This window comes from Diadema antillarum, unplaced genomic scaffold (genome assembly GCF_040938485.1).
Source record: "Diadema antillarum isolate AM-2024a unplaced genomic scaffold, OU_Dant_1.0 scf00000232, whole genome shotgun sequence".
Taxonomy (NCBI): Eukaryota; Metazoa; Echinodermata; class Echinoidea; order Diadematoida; family Diadematidae; genus Diadema; species Diadema antillarum.
This window is the reverse complement of record NW_027271121.1, coordinates 304,497-329,107: the sequence shown is the minus strand read 5'-3', so window position 1 is coordinate 329,107 and position 24,611 is coordinate 304,497. Positions and strand designations below refer to the sequence as shown.

The following is a 24,611-nucleotide window of genomic DNA, read 5'->3' as shown; positions in this document are numbered from 1 at the left end:
GCTTGACCGAAAGATCGGTCTGTATCTGTCCGTCGGGGAATGTTCCGCGGCGACTGCATCTGGCTTCATAGCTTCACGGATCCCCTCACATGGAGGACAGCGTTAATGGCAAAATATAAAAGAGTCCTCCGGACAGACGGATCTTTCTGTCTACTATATTGCAAGTTACGCAAAGTCTTCGGACTGGCACGCTACCCCGAGATTGGAGACAAGCTAACATAGTGCTTTGTACGAGAAGGGTAGCAGATCCGACCCAACCAACTACGGGCCGGTATCCCTCACATCCGTCTGCTGCAAAGTCTTGGAACATATTATTTATCGCCACATTATGAGCCATCTGGAGGATAACATCCTCAGTAACACACAACATGGATTCAGATCCAGACGGGCATGTTAGTCCCAACTGATCACAACAATTCATCATATTTTCTCCTCTGTCGAAACCATTAAGCAAGTTGACGCTGTTGTGTTAAACTTTGCAAAAGCATTTGATACTGTACCACATCAGAGGCTCCTTCATCGCCTCAAGTATCTTGGAATCCAGGGCCCACTACTTTCATGGATTTCACACTTTCTCAGAGAAAGGGAACAAACAGTCGTAGTCCAAGGATCATCCTCCAGACCTGTTCATGTTTCTTCAGGAGTGCCCCATCAAGGCACGGTTCTGGGCCCATTGCTTTTCTTTTAAACATATCAATAATCTCCCTGATCAATTTTCATCCAATGTCTGCTTATTCGCAGACGACTGTGTAATTTACCGTCCCATTAAGACACACATAGATTGTGTCATACTTCAACAAGATCTACGTACCTTAGAGACTTCGGAAAAAAGATGTAAATGAAATACAAGCCGGACAAATGCAACGTTATGCGCTTCACAAAAGTGCCTCGTCCCATTCATCACACATACACCTTATCCGGTCACTAGTTAGAGACAGTGTCCAGTCACAAATACCTAGGAGTTGTCTTATCAGACAACTTAAAATGGAATAGACACATTGATACAACCACAGCCAGAGCAAGCAGTATGATTGGCTTCCTCCGTCGTATTCTACATAATGCACTGAGAAATGTCAAACTCCAAGCATATAAGAACGTAGTGCGTCCCCACTTGGAGTATTGCTGTACAGCTTAGTGTGGGACCCTTTCACTCAACGTAACATCTCAAAGATTGAAGCAGTACAAAATACATGTAGAGCAGCCAGATTCATCTGTAATGATTATAAATGGCAGTCTTCTGTTTCCGGAATGATAAAGGATCTTAAACTTCATCCACTCCCAGAACGACGCAAGCTTCTAAGGCTATCGACATTTCATAAAATAAAGCACGGTAACATTTATTTAAAGCTCGAGGATTTTATCAGCCCTGCTCGAGCTCCGAGAGGTATGACAACCTGAAGTTATCATCCTGATAATTATTCTACTTCACACGGTTCTTCAACTGCTCTTGCCAACTCCTTCTTCCATAGAACAGTGAAGGATTGGAATAATCTGCCGAGTAGTTTAAAACAGATTCATAAATTTGATACATTTAAAGAAGCGCTCCAGCGTCACCTCTGTTGTGATTACTGCACATCACACCACTGTGCTGAGTGATACTCTATCCAGTGTTTTTCAGCTTATTCATCCAGATCCAGATCCAGACTCTAACATTAGACTAGAGTTCTTGCTATTGGATTGCCTATCTGCGACCAGCCCAAACCCTGAGCACGAAGCTCCCAGTCCCAGCTCCCACAGTTAACTGTTGAGGACGAGTCCCGAGTATACTTGGGCAAGGGTCTATAGGAAGTGGGCGTTATAGCAAAATCAAACCATCCTCAACAGGTTAATTATCCAACTCAGAATACTTTCTGTGATTTAGGTATAATTCACCAGATTTGCTTTTACATTGCCTCACTTTGTTTGTTCTGATTGTTCCATTGCAGGGTATTTCCAGGGCCCAGGGGGAAACAAAACTTTCAGGTTACAGTGAAGGATATGTCATTTCCATCCGCATGAGTTAGTTCAGCCTCACTCCATTATGGCAACTTCCAGACAAGAGACTTCCGGAGGCCCCTACCAGTATCCTGTGCAGTCTTTTGATGAATGGATTGAGAGGGAGAGAAAAGGGGTGAGTGTGTCAATTTTATCTCTAAGGGGTCTAGTGAAAAGGTATACAGATTGTAATCTTATAAATACAACTGTACTTACTTCAGCATTTAAATGACTACCAAACACTTTAATGTCAGCACTCACAGGGTTCTCCCTCATGGGATACATTTTGAAAAAGTTATATTCTGCAATAATCATTCAAGAGCGGAGGAGGCAGATTATCGTAAAGGAGAAGAAACAAAAACAAAATTATTCTGTGCAATATCACCAGAGTATGTATCTGGGATAGGACATAAAGTATACTGCAGAATTTAAAAAAGATATTCACATGGTAGTGGTGGAATAGGGATGAATTTTCTAATGATAAAGCCAACTCTGCAGATCTTAAATTCAAGTTTGTTTGAACTCAAATTTACTCTTACCTTTAAACGTACTGTCTCAGGAAGTCACTGAGGCCAATTTCAAAGACAATTTCATTTCAGAGACCTCTGTCTGTTAAGTATTCTCCCTTCAAACAACACAAATCCTCCTTCAAACTACACAAATCCCCCTTCTATTTATATAATTTATCAATTTTTTGAGTTCAGATACGTGATTTGTTTTTTGCAAGTGTATCATTTTTCCATCATGGCTTGTCACTATGAGTCAACAGAGTGGTACATGTAATGAGCAAAATGTACACCTCCCTGCACAAGCAGCATAATGGTATCCAAATTGATTGTTTTCACTGACCTGGAAGAGGTGGAATTGCAGGCTCTCTTTTGCATATCAGTAATATCATCATTATGTTCACACTTGTACCCATTTAGAATGAGTTGATTTTGATTATTATGACACCTGCCACAGTATACAACTGTACATGCGACTAGTCTTCAATAGGTTAAGAAATCAAAACCATCAAGAGAAGCAGCTAGAAACACTCTCTTTATAAACCCACCCTTGACTCCAAGATGGATTGGCCCATCCTGGAGGCAGACAAGACGATGTGGGATCTATCCAAAGAGAAAGGACTCCTTGGAACTCATGAGGACATCACGGAGGCTCTTGCTCAATATGCCTGTATCCTTTATGCCATTATTTACATAAATGATGATGATGAATTTGATCATGAACAAATCTCTGTTTGATTGATTCACAAATGTGATTAACAGATGTTCTAAGGTGTGTGTATCTTTTTTTTTTTTAATGCTTTAGGTTATAGTAGATATGTAATCCCACCTGGGTATTATTGTTTATTTGATTTTTTTTTTTAATGTTTTAGGTTATAGTAGATATGTAATCCCACCTGGGTATTATTGTTTATTTGATTTTTTTTTTTTTTTTTTTTTGGTCAGTGTATAGTTTTTGTGTGATTGTATGTATGGGGTCTAGTGGAAGAACTGTACCTGTGTATGCTGTACTTTGTGTAAATACCATTGTTGTGTTATCTGTATCTGTTATGATTGTATGTACAGGGCCCCCAGGAAGAACAGTACCTGCCTACTGATGGGGCCACCCTGTTGAAAGAAGACTGAATAAATAAATGAAAATAAATAAATGCAGTCAACCCTGCGTAAGTCGACCTTGTACAAGTAAAAAAAAAAAGATGGCTAGATACATACATGCATTAATTCTGTTGTGTAGTAGAAATTCATAAAACTGATAAGTCAAAAGGGTTTCTCTGATCCCTTTGGATTTGACTTTAATAGGCAAGGTTGACTGTAACTGCAGTCTGAGATTTTCAGTGATAGAAATAGCATTCTCAGCTGATCACAAGAAGCTTCAATTCCCTTGACATTGAAGACAGCATTCCCTATTCACATTCTGGATGATCTCGAGACAAAGATTGACCGCCTTCAGGAAAGGCTGGACGAGTATGCAGTCCAGGTGGTGACCGAGGACGGGAGGTCATCTAGGCTGCAGAATGAACTTTTCCATTCTCCGGCGACAGGTATGCAGACTGAGAAATACACACTTTTTTGTTCACTTTTTTTTTTCCCCCATTTTGCAAGCAAAATTTATTATAGTAAAGCAGATTTGCTCAGAGCAGATGTCTAGCATTTTTTTTTCCATTGTGGTTATGAATGTTTATGTATAGCTCAAACCACAGACATCTGAATATTTGATATATTAAAGAAGACTGATTGTTTCTTGTATATAGATATCTGACTTATGTGTAATATTTATATTTCTGATTCAACTGACAAGAACTCAGTTGTAGTAACCAAGTTTCATTGCCAGTGATACAGCAATAACATCTTTTGTAAAAATCATAGCTTTTAGTTTGTTTTATAGTTGACATTCTATTTCAAACTCAGACTTGAGGTAAAGGAAGTTAGATTTTGATACGGATCATGTATACAAATTGAATGATAATGAATCAATAGCATTAGATATTAAGCTGGATTCCTTCTCTTTACTTGAAAAAGAATATTCAAGGATTCTGCTCTTGTACATTGTACTCACAAAACTTGTATTTATACTTTTTTCTATACAGTTTTAAAGAACAAAATGCATAAAATTTGCAAACTAACAAATGACTGTCATGTTACTCCAACATTCACCCACATATAAAGGGATTAACTCATAATTGCAACTAATTTCTTCCTACCTATGAATCTAGAATTGGTGTTTTGTAAGTCCTACTTCCAATACACATGTTGGATGTGGGAAGCCTGAGTACTGTACATTCTTTAGTGGCATCAAAGTTATATTGCATGTTGCATGCATAATATCATGCTGTTTCGCATCAATTCTAATCCAATAATGTTTGCTCTTCAATTGCTACACATCCTTTCATGTAATCAGGACCAGTTGTGTTCAAACCAGGTATGTGATCATGAGTGAGTAGATGTAGATTTGCACAATGAAGGCTATCACTTTGTTTCTCTCACTGCCTTTTGCACTCTACGGAATATTGTGACAAAATGCACCACAGCACTTCTATTCTTCTTCCACTGGCTTGCATTGTAACCCCCCCCCCCCCCCCACACACACACACACCACCACCCTCTGTATGTTTGTGCTTCAGTCTATGTTATATTCTTTAGTGACAAACTTGCATTTCTTATGGATACAAGGCAAGAGATTTATCAGAAAAAACATTTCATGCATGAATGTCCTCTCTTTTTCTTATTTCTGAAATTCCCATTTCCATGATCACCGTAAAAAAATTGATCTGATACAAGGTTTATTATGTACGAAAAATGCAAGCTACATTATGCATCATATAGACTGAATATGTAGCCTCACAAACCATGTAATGATAATGATAAGAGAGATATCATAAAGCTTGGCTGTAGCATTTTTCATAGTTGCATACAAGGCAACAAATACTCTTTGAGTGACATATTTGCAACAGAAATGTGCAAGTCTGAAGACTACTGTAAGACTCTGGTAAAAGTTCTCAGTGTCATACACCATACACATAGCTTCAACTCAAGTCACTGTTAAAGTCCCCTCCTTCTGTGTCTATGGACCCTTCCAATCTCACCAAAGCTGCCACCATTACATCATAGTATTTTGAAGTCCAAATCACTCACTTTTCTTTCTTTCTGTTCTTTTTTTTTAATGTAAGAAAAAGAAATGCTAGAGATGCTCTTTGACATCAAGTCAAATCACATAGTTGTGTATTTTGTTTGCACGTATGACCTTAGGACATCTTTATCAGAGTAATGTGCCAAGTGACCTATTGATTAACATTTGATTGATGGATGGATGGATGGATGAATGAATTGTTGGTTGGTTGATTGAATGATTGATTGATTGGTTGGTTGATTGATTGACTTATCATCAGTCATCTCACACAATCTTATAGGTACAAGAATGATGTTGAATCTTCTTTGTCACTTTCATGTGATGCTAACTGAGAAACTGATCTCATTTACCATGCTCCCCCACTACTTGATTGGAATATGCAGAAACAAACAGTAGATAAATGACCTGTAAAGTCAACAAAGAGAAAATATGATGGATTTTTTGTTTCTTGGAGAACTGTTCCATTTGCAAGCGCATGTATTTTTTTTTTAAATTCAGCCAATTCTTTGGTCTCCACAGTGCTGCCTTTTACTCTGATGCCAATTTGTTGTTTGATTTCTGAGTGAAAGGTAGTCAATATTATTATTTTCTTCAACAAAAAGGGAATAAAGAATTAAGAGAGTATTGTTTAATGCATGCAAGACATGATTGCATGCATGTGTGGAATTTCTATCTCTGTATTAGACATCAACATTTCATGCATGATTACATAATTAATTGCTTTTTGATATAATGCCATACAAATTTGTGTGTTGTCAGTCAATGATGGAAAAAAATAACATTTTTTTATTGCTTTATACTTAAATAGCATTTTCAACAAATGTGTGAAAGGAAGAGTAAGGAGAAAGAGAGAGCAATTTCTCTTGTTTTTTATTGTTTTTTTTATTTTAAGTGCAGATCTACTGAGCAGTGACCTAACTTATCAAAGCATGGAGATGATACAAAGTTACCATCCACATCACTCTTCACATGAGCAACAATAACATTGGTAGACCTCATACATGGAGGAGGTACACAATTTTGGTGTGAATCATATCTTATTTTAATGATTTTTCTTTTTCATGTGAAAGTTTTCATTCATCATCCCTTCATCATTTTTTTTCCCTTTGGTCACAAACAACAGTCATGCAGCGAGCTGCCAACAGCGACATGGTGAAAGCGCACCGAGTGCAGGAGAAAGACAACAACACCGAACTCCGGGCACTGATCCTTGGTAGCAAGGCCAGAAGTATGGAGGTACGTCACCAGGGATATTCTCTTTACTACCAATTTTGATTGATGTCATGGGGTAAAAACTGACCATCAATATACATGTAATTATTTCAGATATAAACATATTTCCATTGAAGAGATCATTTGGGGTACCCTTTAGACGTGATGGTATCAGCTTTTGCATGACTCAGTAGCAACTAATTCCTGCAGTGTGGATACCAATAGGTGAGACAAAACTTCAGGATCTTAAATCATTGCTTTATGGAAACTTGGCATGCCATGTAGTAAATCAATGGTAAGATGCAATAGGTCAAGAAGTGAATAGGTAGCCAGTTGTAGGAGTACTTGAATGTACACACGGATGAAACTTCTTTTGTCTCTTTGAAAGAAGCGCACTTGAAATTATGACAAAGCTATGTGAAAAAAACAAACTCATTTTCTGGAGAACAGATGCAGTAGGCAGTTCAATGTTGTAGTCAAATTTATACATTTTTTCTCTCACAGTGGATTGCTACCATACAGTACAATCCTGTGATGCTGACACAGCAGTGATAGCATCTCCAGTCTGAAGTAAAATATACAAAATACATAAATTAGTTGATGCTTTTCCCCTCCAGTATGTGAACGGTAACAGATGTTAATGAATTGATTTTGTTCTTGAAAGCCTTACAATGATATTATTGCCTTGTTTTATAAACCAGAAGATACTTTTGAGACTGAAGATGAGTGAAATCTTGGTATCATTGTTTCCTTGTCATTGAAACAGATGATGAGCTATCCAGGATTCAACCGGAATGAACTGAATGAACTCCCCCACGGCTTGGAGGCGCCCCAGATCCTGGACAGGGTCACCCGAGCTCAGGATTACAATGTAATTCATTTTCATCTCACATTCAACCCCTCAGAGTCAGTCATGATTATTTGTGAGCCTGAAAATATTGTGCTAGACCCAACAAAATGTCCAAAAAAATTGTTGAAATAGATGAGTCTATGTGCACTGGATTTCTGTATGAAGCTGTGACTCCAAAGGGCCAAGAATGCATTCATATGATACTGAGTTTCATACAGTGCAAATTTGCTACCACACCACAGCTATTCCTTTGCATAAAATTGTCCTTGTTTGTAGGGCCCTATGTGTTTTTAGAAAAGAAAACGTAATTGGTGTTTCTGATTAATAATATGATCAATATACATTTATTGTACATTGTACATTAAGAAATAATTCAAGGGGGCAGAGATGAGGGTAAGTGATAGAAAGCAGGATCACAAAATATTGAAAGATTGTAAAGACATGTGTTTGTATGTTTCATTATCCCTTTCATAACCACCATCACTAAATGCCCTTGACATTACACACAAGTGGGTTGAAAATGGTAATGATGGACAGTTCAAGATCTTCATGATTTCAGTGTTCATGCATCTTCAGCAATTGATCGTTTCAGCAATTTATTACAATTTATGAATTTTATATTTCCAGCAGCTTTGCAAAGAAGCATTTAATTCCTGCTCCCTTCCATTAAGTTCCACAGGCAGAATTTGTCTAGTTGTTGCTAGGTTGGGCAAGCCTCCAGGAAAGCTTTGTGGTTGTAAGGGCAACTTTTTTTTTAGCAAAGCATGCATAAAATCTAAATAAATTTCAGAACCGCTTTATTCTTTGGGATCCATCTACATGAGACTTAATGTGGATAACCATGTAATACATTAACATTAGTGTCACTGGAATCTTCAACTTGAAATGGTACTTTCATTGCTAATCATTGTCAAGTAGTAGTGCTTTAGTAAAAAAAAAAAAAAAAAAAAAGAATATATGTGACCCTGCACCTCAAAACGAACATAAAGTCGCACACACTGATTTTGCGTGAGGACTGAAAAATAAGTGAAATGGGTCAACGTAGCCGAACTTGACTTTACATATTTTTTGAAAGAGCGGGTCTTCTTTTTACATTATGCTAAAATTTGGTATCATGAAACGGGCAAGAAAGTGTGTTTTTCAGCAGTTTATCTCGAACATTTTTGGTAGAATAGTGTGATTAGGTGTGTCTTTAGAATCCCTTTTTCATTTCTGAAAAACCTTGTCCACACTCGTCACTTTCAACTCTAATAACTCTTGAAAGGATAGTCCTGCTGCTTTGAAAGTTGGCATTAATTATGGACAGAATGTGTTAATGAGGCATGCTTAATTTAAATGTAATCTGGTAATCCCTTCATTGTTGTTACTCTGGTGGATTACTTCCTGTTTTTTGTCCCATTCATCGCAGAGCCAGCACGGTTTGGTAAAGATTAAGCGCTTGAATAGACACTGTACATACGTACTTCAGAGCCTCTTTTCTCAGTTCACAGTTTTCCTGAGTTTGTGCTTTCTTTCCAGTATTTAGATAGGTTAAGAGAGTCCATTTGATTTGAGTTATACATCATTTTAAAGCTTAAAGTCTGCTTTTTCAGAATATGGTCTTAACTAAAAATTCATGTCTGGCGACTTTTTGTTTGTTTTGAGGTGCAGTGTCACATTATATAATATATCGTTGGTGGGGTGACAAAACCTCGTATCTCAATATTTGGTGAAAATGAGTTTTCTTCATTATATTGAAGCTAGGAACCATTACTATGTAATTCCCAATCCTTATATGCCCATCTGCAAAAATAAGGTCACAAATGATAAATAAAAGTTGGCTGTTTCCATTGACTTACATGTTATGGCAGCCATGTTTTTTAGCTCTCCTGAACATTTGACATTTTTGAGATACGAGGTTTTGTCACCCCACCAACGAAATATGAAACAAGGAAGGAAAAACTGACCAGAAACAATTGTAATAATAAATAGCGAAAACTTTGAGCAAAGAAAATGGGTTTTATATATATATATATATATATATATATATGATTATATTTGAAATGGTTGAAATCATCTAATTGTTGCAGTGTCTTGTTTTCTCTCCCTTAGGCTGGATTTAACAAGTTTTGGAAGAAACTCTTCCTCTCAGAAGCATCAGTGGCTGTCATGCAGGACATGTTCTGGTGGCTCTTCTTGGATAAGTATGAGGTAAAGTTTGCAGAATACCTCGCACCACACCTTCCACAGGATGTATAACCGAGATCATTCACTTCCATATTCATGGCAACTAGAATGTAAACAGGAGGACTTTATTTTGGGATTTCTAAGGGATGCTTATGTACTTTTCACTACCGATTCTAAATATTAGATAACAGGTTATCTCTTCTAGAAAGAGTTTAGAGGAAATTTTGTCTGATAATATTAATTGTTAATTTTTTTATGTGATGTTCACTTCTGAAAGGAAGTCTTCCTTATCAGAGGTGAGTATCACAAATAAAAAATGAAATTAATTATCTAAAGACTTCAAGACTTTAATAGGAGGCTCTTTCACTTTTAAAGTGACATTAACAATCAGAGGTACTTCCGTCAGTGACTTTGGCTGTTGCATTTTTCCTTCTCATACCAATATTGCAGTTTGGAATTAGAATTTAAGGTAGAGCAAGGAGTTGATAACTCCTTGCTCTACCCAAGGAGTTATAACTCCTTGCTTCGAGTGAATTAGAAACAGGCCTTGTCAATATGCCATGCCCACTTTACATTGTAATTCTCCAGCTATGCATTAAAGGGATGGTACATGCCATATCTTTGAAAGTATTGACTGTTTTGAATTGAGGTCTACACAACATATATCAAGAAATAATTGGTCTTTCGTGCCATGCAGTCAGTTTGGTGTAATGTCTATCAAAACCTGAAATATTGCAGAAATAATTGATATCATCAAAAAATTGTTAAAAATTTTTGTGCAGTATGGAAAGAAAGAGTCATTCATGGTTTTTCTTCAATAGAACGCTCCCTTGACTCTGTGAGAAAGTTTTAGAGCTACATCTTTTCTTTCGAATGATAACAAAATTGTCTTCTAGAGTTGTATAATTACAAAGATATTGGCAGTTCAATTTGTCTTTTCAATTTCTTTTTTTTGCCTCGGTAATTCATTCCCCAATCTGAGTCCTTTAGTCCCAGATCTTGTATTTGAAACTAAAGTAAATCCCGGGTCCTGGAATAGTGTCTTTTGTCCACTTGAGAAGGAAGCACCGACTAATCCTTCTTTTGTCTATGCGGACTGAGGGCGGGTGCACTCTATTGAAATCGGTAGGCATTTGTTTACAGGTCTACTTTCCGTCCACTATAGACAAGAACAAAAGCGTGTTCTTCCTTCGTATATCCTAGCATGGGGACGATTAGTGAAGTTCACCAAGACAAAAGGATGAAAGACTTGACCGAGGAACGAAAGCTTGACCCACTTTGAGGGACAAAATGAAAGCCGCTCCCGCAGGAGAGCACCCAAGCAGAACAATGCGAGTGGAAATGCATAGACAACACACACAGATTTAGTAGCATACACACGCGTGGTTTATCAATGAGAATTTAGATCTATACACAGCTCGCAGAGGATGCGCTCACTGCGGATTTTCCCGACGCGAAAAAAATACATCTAGCTGAAAAAACATGTATTTACTCAAAATTTTCCTATGTAAGTATACTCATATTTTTAGCCGAAACAATGGCTATGCTAATCAGCTACCAGTACATATCAGTGGCAGTTTCTCGGTGTAACAAATTATGGTACCACAAGAACTTTAATGACCAATGTTTTTCGCGCTCTTCTTAGTGGCCGATCGGCGACCATGGCACATCAGGACTAAGGTCGCCGTTCGGCGACCATGGCACGTTAAGAGTTAAGGCAGTACTTTTATTCAACGTGGTAAAATACAATGTATATGACTTTGTAAACGAATAATCACGTCATCTTTGATACACTCGAAAGAATTATCATCGCTTATTCGATAGCAAAAACCACATCAATAAACAAAGAAATAATCAACCTACTGAACTTCTTTTTTTCTTTTTTGTTTTTTATTATAATATTTTTTGTTCGCTGTTAAAAACAAACCATGCGCTTTACCTTACAGTTTGGAGATGGGACTAATTATGATTTCCAAAAATACTCCTGACGTTATAGCCCATAACCTGGAAAGTAATCCACTTTAGCTTCGCCATTGGTCATTACGTGAGGATGACAGGTATAATCTTGATCAAGGTTCAAAGATATTATACAGCAAAAACAAAAGCTGTAATGTTTCGCTTCCGAGGGAGAAAATAAACACTATACATCTGGTAGTTTTACCACAAATGATAAAAATGATAATAAAAGAGAATTGTTTATACATGTCATTCATCGTATGTAAAATTCTCTTTCTTCCCTCCTCCCCCCCCCCCCTCCGCCCCACCCACCCACACCCTCTCCCCTGTCCTGCCAGAGGAATCGTTGTCCTTGAGCATCAGCTCCGGAGAGAATCTCCTCCCGTGCGTCTACCGGGGTTCCCCTTACATGCACGGTGACGAGTGGAAAGTAGACGACTGCACCACGTGTGCCTGCGACAATGCCACCCTGACGTGTGTGATTGAAAGCTGTCAAGCAGCCTTTTGTCCGGATCCAATCAAGCCGCTCGGAGAGTGCTGCTTCCTTTGCCCTTACAGTAAGTTTGCAAACACCTTTTTTTTTTCTTTCAAATCAAAGTGAACTCGCCCCCCTAAATATATATATACACACACACATGCGCGCGCGCACACACAGTGTAATTGCCCGTTCGACTGTGTGTACAAGACAATGTGCGCATCCACTTTGTTAATACTAATAACAGTAAGCTTATCAATACAGCTTAGCTTCAGTAAGAAAAATAACACTCACATTTCCCAAATATTCCTGGGATGCTACCTGTGTCAACTTATGAATATCTTGTAAAGTTATTATGATCGATTCATATCTTGATCTCGATACCAGGTCCTCGTGGACATATTGAAAGGGTCCGTGAATGCTAGATTATCATATTCATCCTCATTCTGTCCGACCGCTGCTAAATGGTACTTGTTATCACAATGGTTTTCTCCTATCACTAAAGACGTGAGAGTGAAAGAAGTCAAACCCGCGGTGACTAGCTCTGGAACACTCTTCGAAGGGGGATCAAACAGCCTGCAGCTCAACGTTCCCATCAAGTTCCAGGAAGGCAGAGACACGACTAGTGCTCAGGGCGAGGATCTCTGGCGGCTCGACGCCTGGGCATCCGATAATCCCGATGGAACTGGAAAGAGGTATACGCTAACTTATCGTTACTTTTTTGAGGGCGCAGTTACACTCTTACAAGAGGATTTGAAAAATGTATAAATTAACATAAAGTATATTGCTCACAAGACAGTGATATTAGTTACAGTAATAAGTGCAAGGTATTCATGTTGGTGCTGTTGCCGTGTTCTGTAGTCTCCGAATCCGATTCACTTACATTAGCCGAACCCCTTTGGTAATAACTAACACTTGGCGGAGTCTGGTCTAACTTTCAAATATCCTCTTCACATCCCAACAGAACAGCCTTCCAGACTCAAGTCTTAACTCAGGATCAGAGGGATCAAGACTACAAGAAGAAGGATAAATTCGCGTTCAGTGATGTAGACTTTGTCATCGACGATCCCATGGCCGAGTGTTCGGACCTTCAGTACATCTGCACCCGAATTGAAAGGGGCGAAAGACCAAGGACCAAAGGCGACTTGCCCTTTACATTATCAGGTGTTCCTGACCAAACTGCCCAGACGGGATGTACCCGAGCCCCTGAGTGCAAAGGTGAATTAAGTATTCTTACGAATGTACAAAACTTAAATAAAGCAAGAGCACTACGGAAAATAATTGGCTTAGATCTAAGGACTTTTTTTCTAGCTTCTAGCAGCCCTCCAGTGTACAATATCATCCATGCTATAATATCAATAATGATGAGTATTTGTGGAGCGCTGTGTCCACCTTGGGGTCTGGCCATTCATGCACAAAGGTAGCAGCCACTTTGCAGTGGCTACAATCGACAACCAATCGATCGGTAAGTATCTAACACCGGTTGCCGAGTAATTGCAAATCCCTTGTCTACCGATTAAGGATCGCCTTGCAAACGTTTTGCTGTAGATACAATGTACCTGAAGACAAACAGATGACTGCTCGTCATAAGGTTGGCAAATCATGTTAAATATTAAGGGATATTATGTACTCCATACTATTTCAAATGTCTATGCAGCTTTTGCCTAGTTTGTCTTTTACATTTCTGGTGGGTGATGTTCGTTGTTCCGACGTCATTCCGACGCCAACCGCCAACAAACCCGCCAACCAGTCGATTTTCAATCTGTAACAAGCAAGTGCAGAGTGGTGATTTCAGAGGTTGTAAAATGATTGGCGACAGGGGTGACAGGCCTTCGCTTATATTGGAGAGGGGGGCTTTTTAGAGATTCATGTGGTGCGATATAGCCCCCACTCTATCTTCTAAAATGTTCAGGTTTAAAGGTCAACATGTATTATGTATAAGGGATGTAAGGTAATCAAGCTACGCTTAAGCTATAGCCCTTCTGTATTATTCATTGTATTGCTGATATATTTTGTTACACATTGTAAATCTCGGGGAGACCAAATTACCGTTCAGCAACTCTATGTGCTACAATAGCAGCAATGTGTATTCACTTGTACCATGTTCTGTCTGAGCATGTACAATGATAACAGAAAAACCGATAGAATCAAATCAAATCAAATAAAAAATAAATGAATACATTGTCAAGTTGTATGCTTGCCTTGTACATAATTGCATGATTGATATTTTGTGCAATATTTCTGACAGTATCACTTTCCTACGTATTATTGCAATCAAACTCGTAAATAAACCGACATAAATGCTTTTCTATAAACTATTGTGGCACCGGAATCAATTTAACTTTTCTTACATCCCGTAGAAACACATAGGCGTATTAGCAATTGTGAACCACTATTCCGATTAAAAACAGAAAGATAAGGATGGCTTTCTGTCGCATTTACCAATGTAAAGGGGCGACCTCACGGAACATCTTGAATAGGAGACTGAATGGACCACAGGTACCCCCGAAATTGAAGTGTTTTCTGATGGCAACTCATACAATTTCTTTAAAGAGAAGTTATTCTAACATTATCTTTTCAAGAAGTATATCAATCTCTAGAATGTATAATTGACCCACTCCTCACTCTGCAGGAATTATTGCCACTGACTTCGAGTGGACCATGGAACCCACTGAGACAGTCATCCCCGGCCAGGCCACGGGCGTGAGTCTGGATGGTACGGTCACCTTTCGCGAGAACAACCCGGAATTGTCTGGCAGTGGCCTGTGGCGCATGGGCATGTACGGGAGCAGGAACGCCGATGGCACTGGGGAGCGCTTCGGATACGTTCCCCAGACTCTTACCACAGGGGAGGCAGGCACCACCTTACAGGACAGCAGTCCTCTTGGGCTCATGGATGTCGAGACGGACTTCGAGATAGGATCCGTGGGTTGCAACGACTTCGGATATCTCTGCTTGGAATTTACGGGAGGTGACAATCCAACGCCTAACTACGCTTTCCGTGTCGACGGTGCAGTCGATCGGTCGAAGGAAGCTAACACGCTGACCCGTTGCCGTGAGCAAGAATGTTTGTCAAGTAAGTGAAAATCAACCTTCTTCAAATTGGAAATCATTCCAACACTTGCAGGATGAATATATCGGTAGATTAGCATAATATTACAGAGCTTTCCTTTTATACCAGCAAAATCAAATTGAGAAGTCAGATTTAGAAACATAAGGGAGAAGGAGTTGGTACGTGTATTTTTATTGCTATTGGGAATTCACGTGAAATATTGTTCGGCGGGACATTCAAACCAAAAAAAAAAAATATTATTTGTACAACACTGAAGCTACTGAAGAGAATTTGAACGGACAGAGGAAGAACTCTTCCGGCATTGCCGATGGGTGTAGGATTGTAGCTTTCTTCCGTAAGCGGTCAGTTCCATTGGACGCATCTGCTAGCTGTGGGTAATGATTTGGTGTCTCGGTGTGAGACGCAGCTTCGAGAGACAGTATAGCTTACAAGGGAACGCGTTGAGAGTTGGGAGGAATCAGTGTCTTTAGTGTCTCCGTGAATCGTTCTGATATAATGTACAAATAATCACATGATTCGAATGTATCAGAATGAGGAGACGAGGTGTTGTGGTCAGTTTTACCGGGAAGTCTCACTGAGCAATGTTGTGTGTAATCATGCCGTCCCCTGTACTAAGAGGCAAAACTCTGTGTCCCTCGGATAAGACATAAAATGGAGGTCTCGTGTGTGAGAAAGTCACAACTCGTGCGCGTAAAAGATCGGGCGTCATTTTACTCATAGCAAAGAGCAGGGTGTTTAACCAGGTGAAGTGGTCCCGTTCACATCCAACTGGACCCCATGGCAACCTAGATAATTATAGTGTAGCTGAATATGGACTATCCAGCCATCTTCTCAGATGGAAAATGAAACAAGAAGGCGAGGTGGTGGCTAGAAAGTGGAATGTGTGCAGGCGTGGTAATGATGAACAGTAAGAGGGAAAACTGGGCAATGGTGGGGTAGATGATGATAAAATCATCCGTTCAGCGGTTTCTGAATACTTATACTGTGGGTACTTATAGGCTTGATGCCGGCCAACAAAGAGGGAAAACCTCCTTTCCTAATGTTTCTTAGATCATTTCAATGTGTTGCCATTCTGTCCATGTAGAAGGAGAACTGGAGTGCAGAGTACGCCTTTTTTACTTGGATAGCTGCCCTAGGTTCCACTCACCTAAAGTGACTTCACGATATATTGCCATAAATCCATCTTTTTGAACTCTAACTCTGCTAGTAATTCCTGAAAAGTTAAATTTGTCATTCTTTTTCATAGTAATGGTGGACCAAAAGGACCCAAACGTAGAATTGCACAAAAACACTTTAATGTTCATAATTGTAGACACAGGCTTTTGGAAGATAAGAGACTTTGAAGAACCGTTCAGTTCAAGTGATTAATAGGATGTGGAATCTTAAAGGGGAAGGCTAGTAACTGATCAGTGGGAATCAGTGGAAATGCTGGGAGATGATTGTTCCAATCCTTATGGGATTCATTCAAGAGTTCATTGTATATCTATTGTTGTGTGAAAATGATTTGCTTCAGAACGGTCTCATATTCAAATAATGTGCAGATTAATGCTCCGTCACTGACCAGGGACGCTAACCTGGAAGCATTAAACTGCACATTACTTGAATATGAGACCATTCTGAAGCAAATCATTTTCACACAACAATAGATATACAATAAACTCTTGAATGAATCCCATAAGGATTGGAACAATCATCTCCCAGCATTTCCACTGATTCCCACTGATCAGTTACTAGCCTTCCCCGTTAAGGTCGTGTCACACCTTTCCGGACAAGCTACGCGGGCTTGTCGCGAGGAGGAATTTTCCAGCACGCAGGAGAATTTTCCCGGGCGGACAAGAATATTTGCGAGTTTCGCACTGTTTCTTGCCTGCTAGACGCGTGCTACTTACCTTCTACTTACGTGTGTTCCGTGTGACCTGCGTGAGAGCTTTGAAACCGATCCGTTTTTTGTTACGAGCGACTTACAGGTACTGAGAAGTACCTGTGTTGGAGTTTCCTGCGAGGTGCTGCCGGTAAGGGTCTCCTACTGGTGTTCTGCGTGTACCTCTGCGAGCGAACCCCCACGACTCACTCGGAACAAGTTTTGAGCATGCTCAAGGCCTTGTCATACCGTATCTGGGGAAGTTTTGCGGCTTGACTTGCGGGGAAACAAATTTGCTACCCGTAGCTCTCCGCAGTTGGTCCACACCTGACAGTACTAAGCGCGTATCTCGCCTGTAGTTGCCCGGAGGTGCGCACGCAAGTCTGATTTAACCGCAGCCAAGTTTTGAGGATGACCACAACTTTTTCCGGGTGAGTCGCGCGGATGCCCGGAGAGGTCCTCGCAGGCAACTCCGACGCAGGTACTTCGCAGTCCCCGTATGCAGCCAAGATAATGACATTCTGCGGGACTTCTGCCATTCCTTCTGAGGAATTCCTTCACTGAGTTGTCAGCCCCACGCGCCTGGCACACAGGTCACACAGTATACCCGCAAATAGAATTTAAGTAGAACGCGTCCAGCAAGTAAAACACATGCACTGACTCGGCCAAATCCTTGTCCGCCCTCAAAAATTGTCAGGTATGCTGAAAAATCCCTACACGCAACAAGCCCGCTTAGCTTGCCCGGAAAGGTGTGACGGGGCCTAAACATGGTTGCGCACCTCCGGGCAACTACGGGTGAGATACGTACTAGGTAGGCCTACTGTCATGTGCGGGTCATCTGCGGGGACTTCCGGGTTGCACGCAAGACTTGCCCGGAAAGGTGTGACACGGCCTCAAGGGATCAAGTCTAAACGCATATTCTCAATTTTCTTCCAAACAGATGTCTACGCCAGAAGTCTCGACTGGGACCTCCAGCCAACTAACACACCCATGTCTGGTCAGGTAACCGGTGTGAGCCTGGACAGCACCGTGACATTTAAAGAGGGTAACCGAGAAGTTGCAGGAAACGGACTCTGGCGAATGGGGCTGTTTGGCAGTAGGAGTCCCAACGGAGAGGGAGAGCGGTTCGGCTACGTGCAACAAACCCTTGATAACATGGAAGCTTCAACCACACTAGATAAGGACAGTGACCTGCCGATTAATGGGGTCGGAACCCAGTTTGAACTCGGCACTATAGGATGCAATGATTTTGGATATGTATGCGTGGAGTTCACAGGCGGCGATGATCCAGACCCGCTCTACTACTTCAAGGTCGAGGGTGCAGTAGATGACTCCAGGGAAGCGAACACAATCGTTGAGTGTAAAGAACAAGAGTGTTCCTCGCGTAAGTATGGGAAATATCACCACCAAGCTCACAAGCAAGATTTACTAAGGTCGTTGAGACGCATGAAATAAGCTCTTATCCTTCTACTCCGTAATCATCAGCACATTTCTTGCTAACATTGTTTAAGTTGCAATCCTGTTTCTATTGTTGAAGTTTGTGATATCTTTGAATTACGATTTAAGAAAAGTCATGAATAAGGGACATTTTTTATATTATTAGTGCAGTACTCACAATCATTTTCATTTATGGATAAGACCTGATATGATCCGTACTTAGTTTTGAGAATACACATCTTTCTAAATAAATCAGCAGAATCGTATTCTTCCATTGTAGACTAGGTCTTGATATGTTCGGTCTCGGCACCTGTTGCTTCATTTTATAGGGGCTGTTTTCAATGACCTTGAGGTTGACTTGGGCAATCAGAACCTTTTCGAGAATATGATGACTCCGTTAACGGTAGACCTGACCGGCATCACCGGCGAAGATTCGACAAATGTGATGGGGGATAACCTCTGGAAGATTGCTGCCTACGCAAGCCCTAATCCTGATGGATCTGGACCTAAAACGGGTCTGGTGGAACAGATTCTCGACCCGGCCGACGCTTCGACCGAACTCACGGAGGGCTCAGACCTACCGTTTGAACAGGTCGGTTTCGACTTCGACATGAGAGGGATCCGTTGCGAGGAAGCTCCCTACCTCTGCTTCGATCTCGACAAGAATCCCGAGGCGAGTGTAGCCTTTGACTTTGAAGCCCAGCCCGATGACTCGGTGACAACTAAGTGTGTAGACATGAGAGAGCGCTGCAAAGGTTTGTAGTACAAGTATATTTCTCTCTCAAATCATTATTAGCTTAATACTGTCAAAATGCACTTGACATACGAAAAATAAGAAAATATGTGTATATATACATTATACATATATATAGTATATATATTTAAATATTTTACTCTTCGAAAGATATACTCCGAATTATACTAGGTTTCACTCAAGCAATCAAGATGCAAACATGATAACAATGAATGCAGGTGAAGCATGCACAAATCATTCTGAATCCAATCCTTGTGTTTTAAAGGTGCCACTGCCATCGACATGGACTGGGAACCAGAAGTAGGTGACGCTCCTTTTGATCAGCCATCGCCTCTTACCATCGATGCTGAGATCAACTTCGAACCGGATGGCGCGGACATCGAGGGCGAAAATCTGTGGCAGATGGGACTATTCGCTTCGAAGAACCCCGATGGAAGCGGGCCCCGCAAGGACGAACAAACGCAGGTCCTAGACGAATTCAACCAGGCAACGCCGCTGGAGGGTCCAGGACCTCTGCAGCTTGACGGTATCAAGACAAATTTCCCCATCAATCAGCTCGGATGCGAAGACTACGGTTACCTTTGCATGGAATTCAAGAGAGGTCAGCGGCCGCAACCCGAATTCAAGTTTGAAACGACATCCGGGGAGGACTCCATCATCTCCTGTAAAAAGCAGGAGTGTAGAGGTATCGATCTTCTGCATTCATCACTTATTTCTCATTCTCTTTTCACCTTCTCTTTGTTCTTTTTGTATTTTATTCATCATCCTTAACCATGACGATTCATTGGCCACCAGCGTTTTACATACCCGTAATGGCAATGAGGTTTCTTGGTGAATGAGGTTGACAACATTCTCAGACCAAAGCTAAATGGTTTGGAGAATCATAATAGTTTCCGTCTACAGGGCATTGTATAATCTAGCTGTAGGTCACAGCCGCGGAGGATCGCATCCCTACAACAGGAGTAAATCTGGAAGCATCACTGGTCTGGCAGACGTGATGCTTGGACTTCGAGAAGCATCCGAGGTATCAGAACCGCATCACCGCATCGTAGCATGCTCCACACGTCTTCCAAGGTAGGATGGTCTTTTACTTACAGAAATAACACTTTATCAAATCTCCTAACGTGTCCTTGATGAAATGCCTACTCACAACTTTAGGTAAACTAGACAAAACTTGGGCGGTCGTGAATACGTTCTTGAGGAACCATGCAGTGAGGAAACTCTTCTGGAAGATCATACGCAAGCAACATGGTTTGATGCCTTCTTCCAAGGTAAGTCATCTTTCACAGAGGTATCTTCTTTCCCCTTCCCCTTCCGTTTCCCCTCGTCATCGCCATATTTTTTTTCACACGTAGAGCGACCTTCTCTTTGCAGCTTTAGGTATTTTAGGAATTGGTGAAAAACACGATTCCCTGTACATCATGGACTAAATGAGGGTTGTGAATTGGCGAGTCGGCTTGACATCCTCTCGGGCGACATGGAAGGATGATCGGAAGCAGCCTGTCATCTCGTCCCCCAGTGCCTTCCTCTTTACGTCAGTTCTTTCAGCAAGGTATTTAAAAGTGTGCATCGAGTTCGTTTCCCATACATCCTCTTTTTCATTGCACTGCCCCCTTCCGTGCTGTACTCCCTCAATTCGAAATGACTGAATATATATATATATGTATATATATATATATGTATATATATATATATATGTATATAATATATACACATTTATTTATCAATATAGAAAATATAGAATGTATATATTATATTTATACATGATATTATATTTGTGTGTCTATGTATGTATTTCTATGATAGATAGAGATCTTTAATAACGCGTCATGAACGCAACTATTTCTTAAGTTACTAATTTATCTGCCAAACAGTATAGTCGTTGTTACTATTAATGGAAATATCAAAGAGTTTCCTTTTATCATTAATTCGAACGCGACGCGAAAAAACGTTAAGAAGTTGTTCATGTTTCATGTCGCTCCATACACTTTTTCCCCGTTCATTAAAGGAAACCAAAGCCTGAATGTTAATGTAAATCGCATGAAAGCAGCAAAATCAGTAGAACATATAAGTGAAAGTTTCAGAAAAATCGGACAATCGGTTCAAAATTATGAATTCCTACACTTTTGGTGCCATTATCGCTCGATAAGAAGACTTTAACACTACATGACGTCACTTTGGACAACAATTTGAAAAAAATAATATAAAGAATATTCAACATGAATTCAATTTTGTAATAATGAAAGAGCACTTAACCTACCTCTTTCAGAAAATAAGGGGAATAATATTACCCTCAGCCTGTCAACTCATGTTCGTAACAAGTCAACAGAGAAATGTTGTTTTCATGAAAAATTGATTCTTCTCATATTTTCTTTATACTAAAATAGTCCAAAATAAAGTCATGGAGTGTAGTAGTCTACATGACGGTATAGAAACTTCAATATCATAACTTTTGAATCGATTGCCCGATTTCCCTCAAACTTTCATTGATGTGTTCAACAAATATTGCTGCTTTCATTCAATCTTCATGCATTTGTATTTTAGTTTGGTTTTCTTTAATGTCTACTAGTTGCACCTGTTCAGACGAGGAAAATGGCACATGTTTGTGCATATTTTGAAAAATTTAATCTCAGCAAGTTTCATTTGTGTGTGTGTGTGTGCGCGCGTGAGTATGTGTGTGTATATTCATGTGTCTGTGTGTGTATGTGTTTCATATCAGGTGCTGATGAAATTGCAAATTTGACAGTCAGTCATTAGTCAAAATTGTTCTCAATTCAACTCACTCTATTACAGGGCAAAGACAAATAATTAATTAGCACCTCACCGTTGGCGGGAAACGCGGAGATGTTGCAGATCAAAGAAGAACAGGTGGTGGTAAGTAATTGCTGATATATTTATAATGCCAAACAGCACTTTATTTGATGCGGATTAATCGTCGGCAAGTATTAATACCTTCTGCAGAAACTATGACATGGTGGTTATAAATGCTATTTGACAGTATAATAATTAGAAAATGGTCACACTAAAAAAATCAAAATCAACCAAAAGGATGAATATTAATTGTGGTCGAGCGCCCTCACTGGTACAAATCGAACAAACAGACATTTTTTTTTTCAAGACTTGTGTTGGAAAATCTTATCTCGGGAGATATCAAAGATGATTCCGGCAGAGCATTTTTTTATAAGCCATCCTGTCAGAGTTGATCACGAAAAATTAGGGCAAATAGTCTACCAGGGCAATCCCTATCCCTTTATCTCTCTCTCTCTCTCTCTTTCTCATGCAAATTACCAAAACGTGTCAATGATGATTAAATCGTGTCCAATATAACAGTAGATGAACAATATGAGAAAAGAAAGGCTACAAACTATATTCCTTGTTGGCACTTTCAGATTCTACATGATATCAGCAGTGAAGAATGGTGGAGTTAACTTGGACACAGCGGAGAGACAACGGCCGTCCCTATTGCTTCGCCATCTTGACCTCCCGAGTTTTCCGCTCGAATTTTCATTTATACCAACATGAAAAAGGCGTTTTGCAATTCACGACTTCTTTTTTCTCTCGTCATTGTACAATCCCGCAGAGTTTTATGTAATATTTATCGAACTATCGTCAACTTTTTATAGCTCTGAAAAGTCTGTCGCTAAGAGTTCAAGATTAAAGTGTTGTTGATAAACCTATCCCAACTGTGATCATCGTATTCAAGTTATGAAATGCATTGTCACAGAGCATTATTCAATCGCGTTTAATTTACATTAAGCATGTAAATCAAGCCCTCTTCAATTTACTGGACCTCGCACTGATTAAAAAGTGGCAGCATACTTTAGATAAATATTAAAAGAGGAGAAAAGTACACACTCCCTTATCTAATCTACTCATAGCTACATGAAGATGCATATAGATATAGATATTTATATTACATTGTTCCCTTTGATGCTCTATGGAGGCAATATTGATACTGCTAGGATGTGTTAAGATATATGATAGGCCAGAGTAAATTAAGCAGAAAACCGTTAGTGATTATGTCCCTGTCTGCATATTGTCTACTTGACTCTCCGTCAAATGTATGAGGACAAAAAAAAAAAAGAAATCTAATAGATGTCAAACCGTCAATTAAAAATGTTACTGTGAGTGTAACATACAGTAGCTGTTATCAAAGTCGACCAGTTACCATACTATTCTATCGTTCTACCAATACACTCTACCTGTCCATGTGCACATTATTTTATATACTGCGGTCTTGAGAGAAATAATCACAATCAAACACATAAGAAAAATGGAAAATGTGAAATTCTATGTTTATACGAATCTGGTTGTTTTGAGCATGTTTAAATGTGAATGCAGCAGACTATATATATATATATATATATATATATATATATACATATATGTATATACACTTGGTGATTCTATCATACTATGAAGAGTTCTCGATAAACTGCGTCGTCAGTGGACGCGCTACCACTGACGACGCATCTTTTGTTTTGATTTAAATCCGCTTCAAAATAAAATCTGTCATGGACTTGACAAAGCCCTATGGGCGAAAATTCGTCAAAACTACGTCTCTCACGGAGTTTTCATAATTATGAACTACTGTTGTGAATCAATACTTTCTTGGACTCTGAGCAGAAACCTATTGCTGTTATATATATATATATATATATACAAATTCATATATGTATGGTTATCTTTGTGTATGTGTATGTTTACTTGCGGTTGTTGGACCTTTGAACAGTTCGCTACAGCACGTTCTGAGGGCGTTTCATTGGTGAATGGGCGACGAGCGCGTGAGCCATACCTTCGTACACAGTTTGATAAAGTCACTGTCTGTAGTACGGGGTATCTTGACGCCAAGAGCAATGCGGTAATCAATAATCATGGTCCACACCACGCCTGGTCATCTCCAGGTAACCTAGAGATTCAATGAGGCTCCTCCCCCATCGTCTTAGATATTCACTGATGAATAACTGAGTCTATGAATGTAAAGGTGAATGAATAAATATTAGAAAAACAAACATAGAAACTGTTGAAGCACAATCTACCACTTACCACTAACACTATCTTAAAGCATATTGAATACCCATATAACTGAAACGCCATCAACAACAACAAAATAACTTAAACATTAACCAATTTAAGAAATGTATATTGCCGTGGTTGTAATCATTTATCCACTTGCTTAGTCTACCGAACAGTGAGAGCCTATATCTGGCTGGTGATGAC

The 24,611-nt window shown here is 39.8% G+C and overlaps 1 protein-coding gene across 1 annotated transcript; it reads left to right on the top strand.

The window, feature by feature from the left end:
- Positions 1-1,650: 1,650 nt before the first annotated feature.
- Positions 1,651-24,315, top strand: LOC139724844 (uncharacterized). Its single transcript, XM_071635969.1, has 17 exons — positions 1,651-2,110; positions 3,042-3,150; positions 3,878-4,021; positions 4,879-4,899; positions 6,731-6,843; positions 7,586-7,690; positions 9,761-9,859; positions 10,113-10,131; positions 12,130-12,348; positions 12,772-12,961; positions 13,231-13,484; positions 14,899-15,342; positions 18,141-18,584; positions 18,967-19,392; positions 19,657-20,076; positions 20,550-20,662; positions 24,124-24,315. The coding sequence occupies exons 1-17, from the start codon at positions 2,021-2,023 to the stop codon at positions 24,313-24,315; spliced, it is 3,402 nt and encodes a 1,133-aa protein (XP_071492070.1). The 5' UTR covers positions 1,651-2,020.
- The last annotated feature ends 296 nt before the right edge of the window (positions 24,316-24,611 follow it).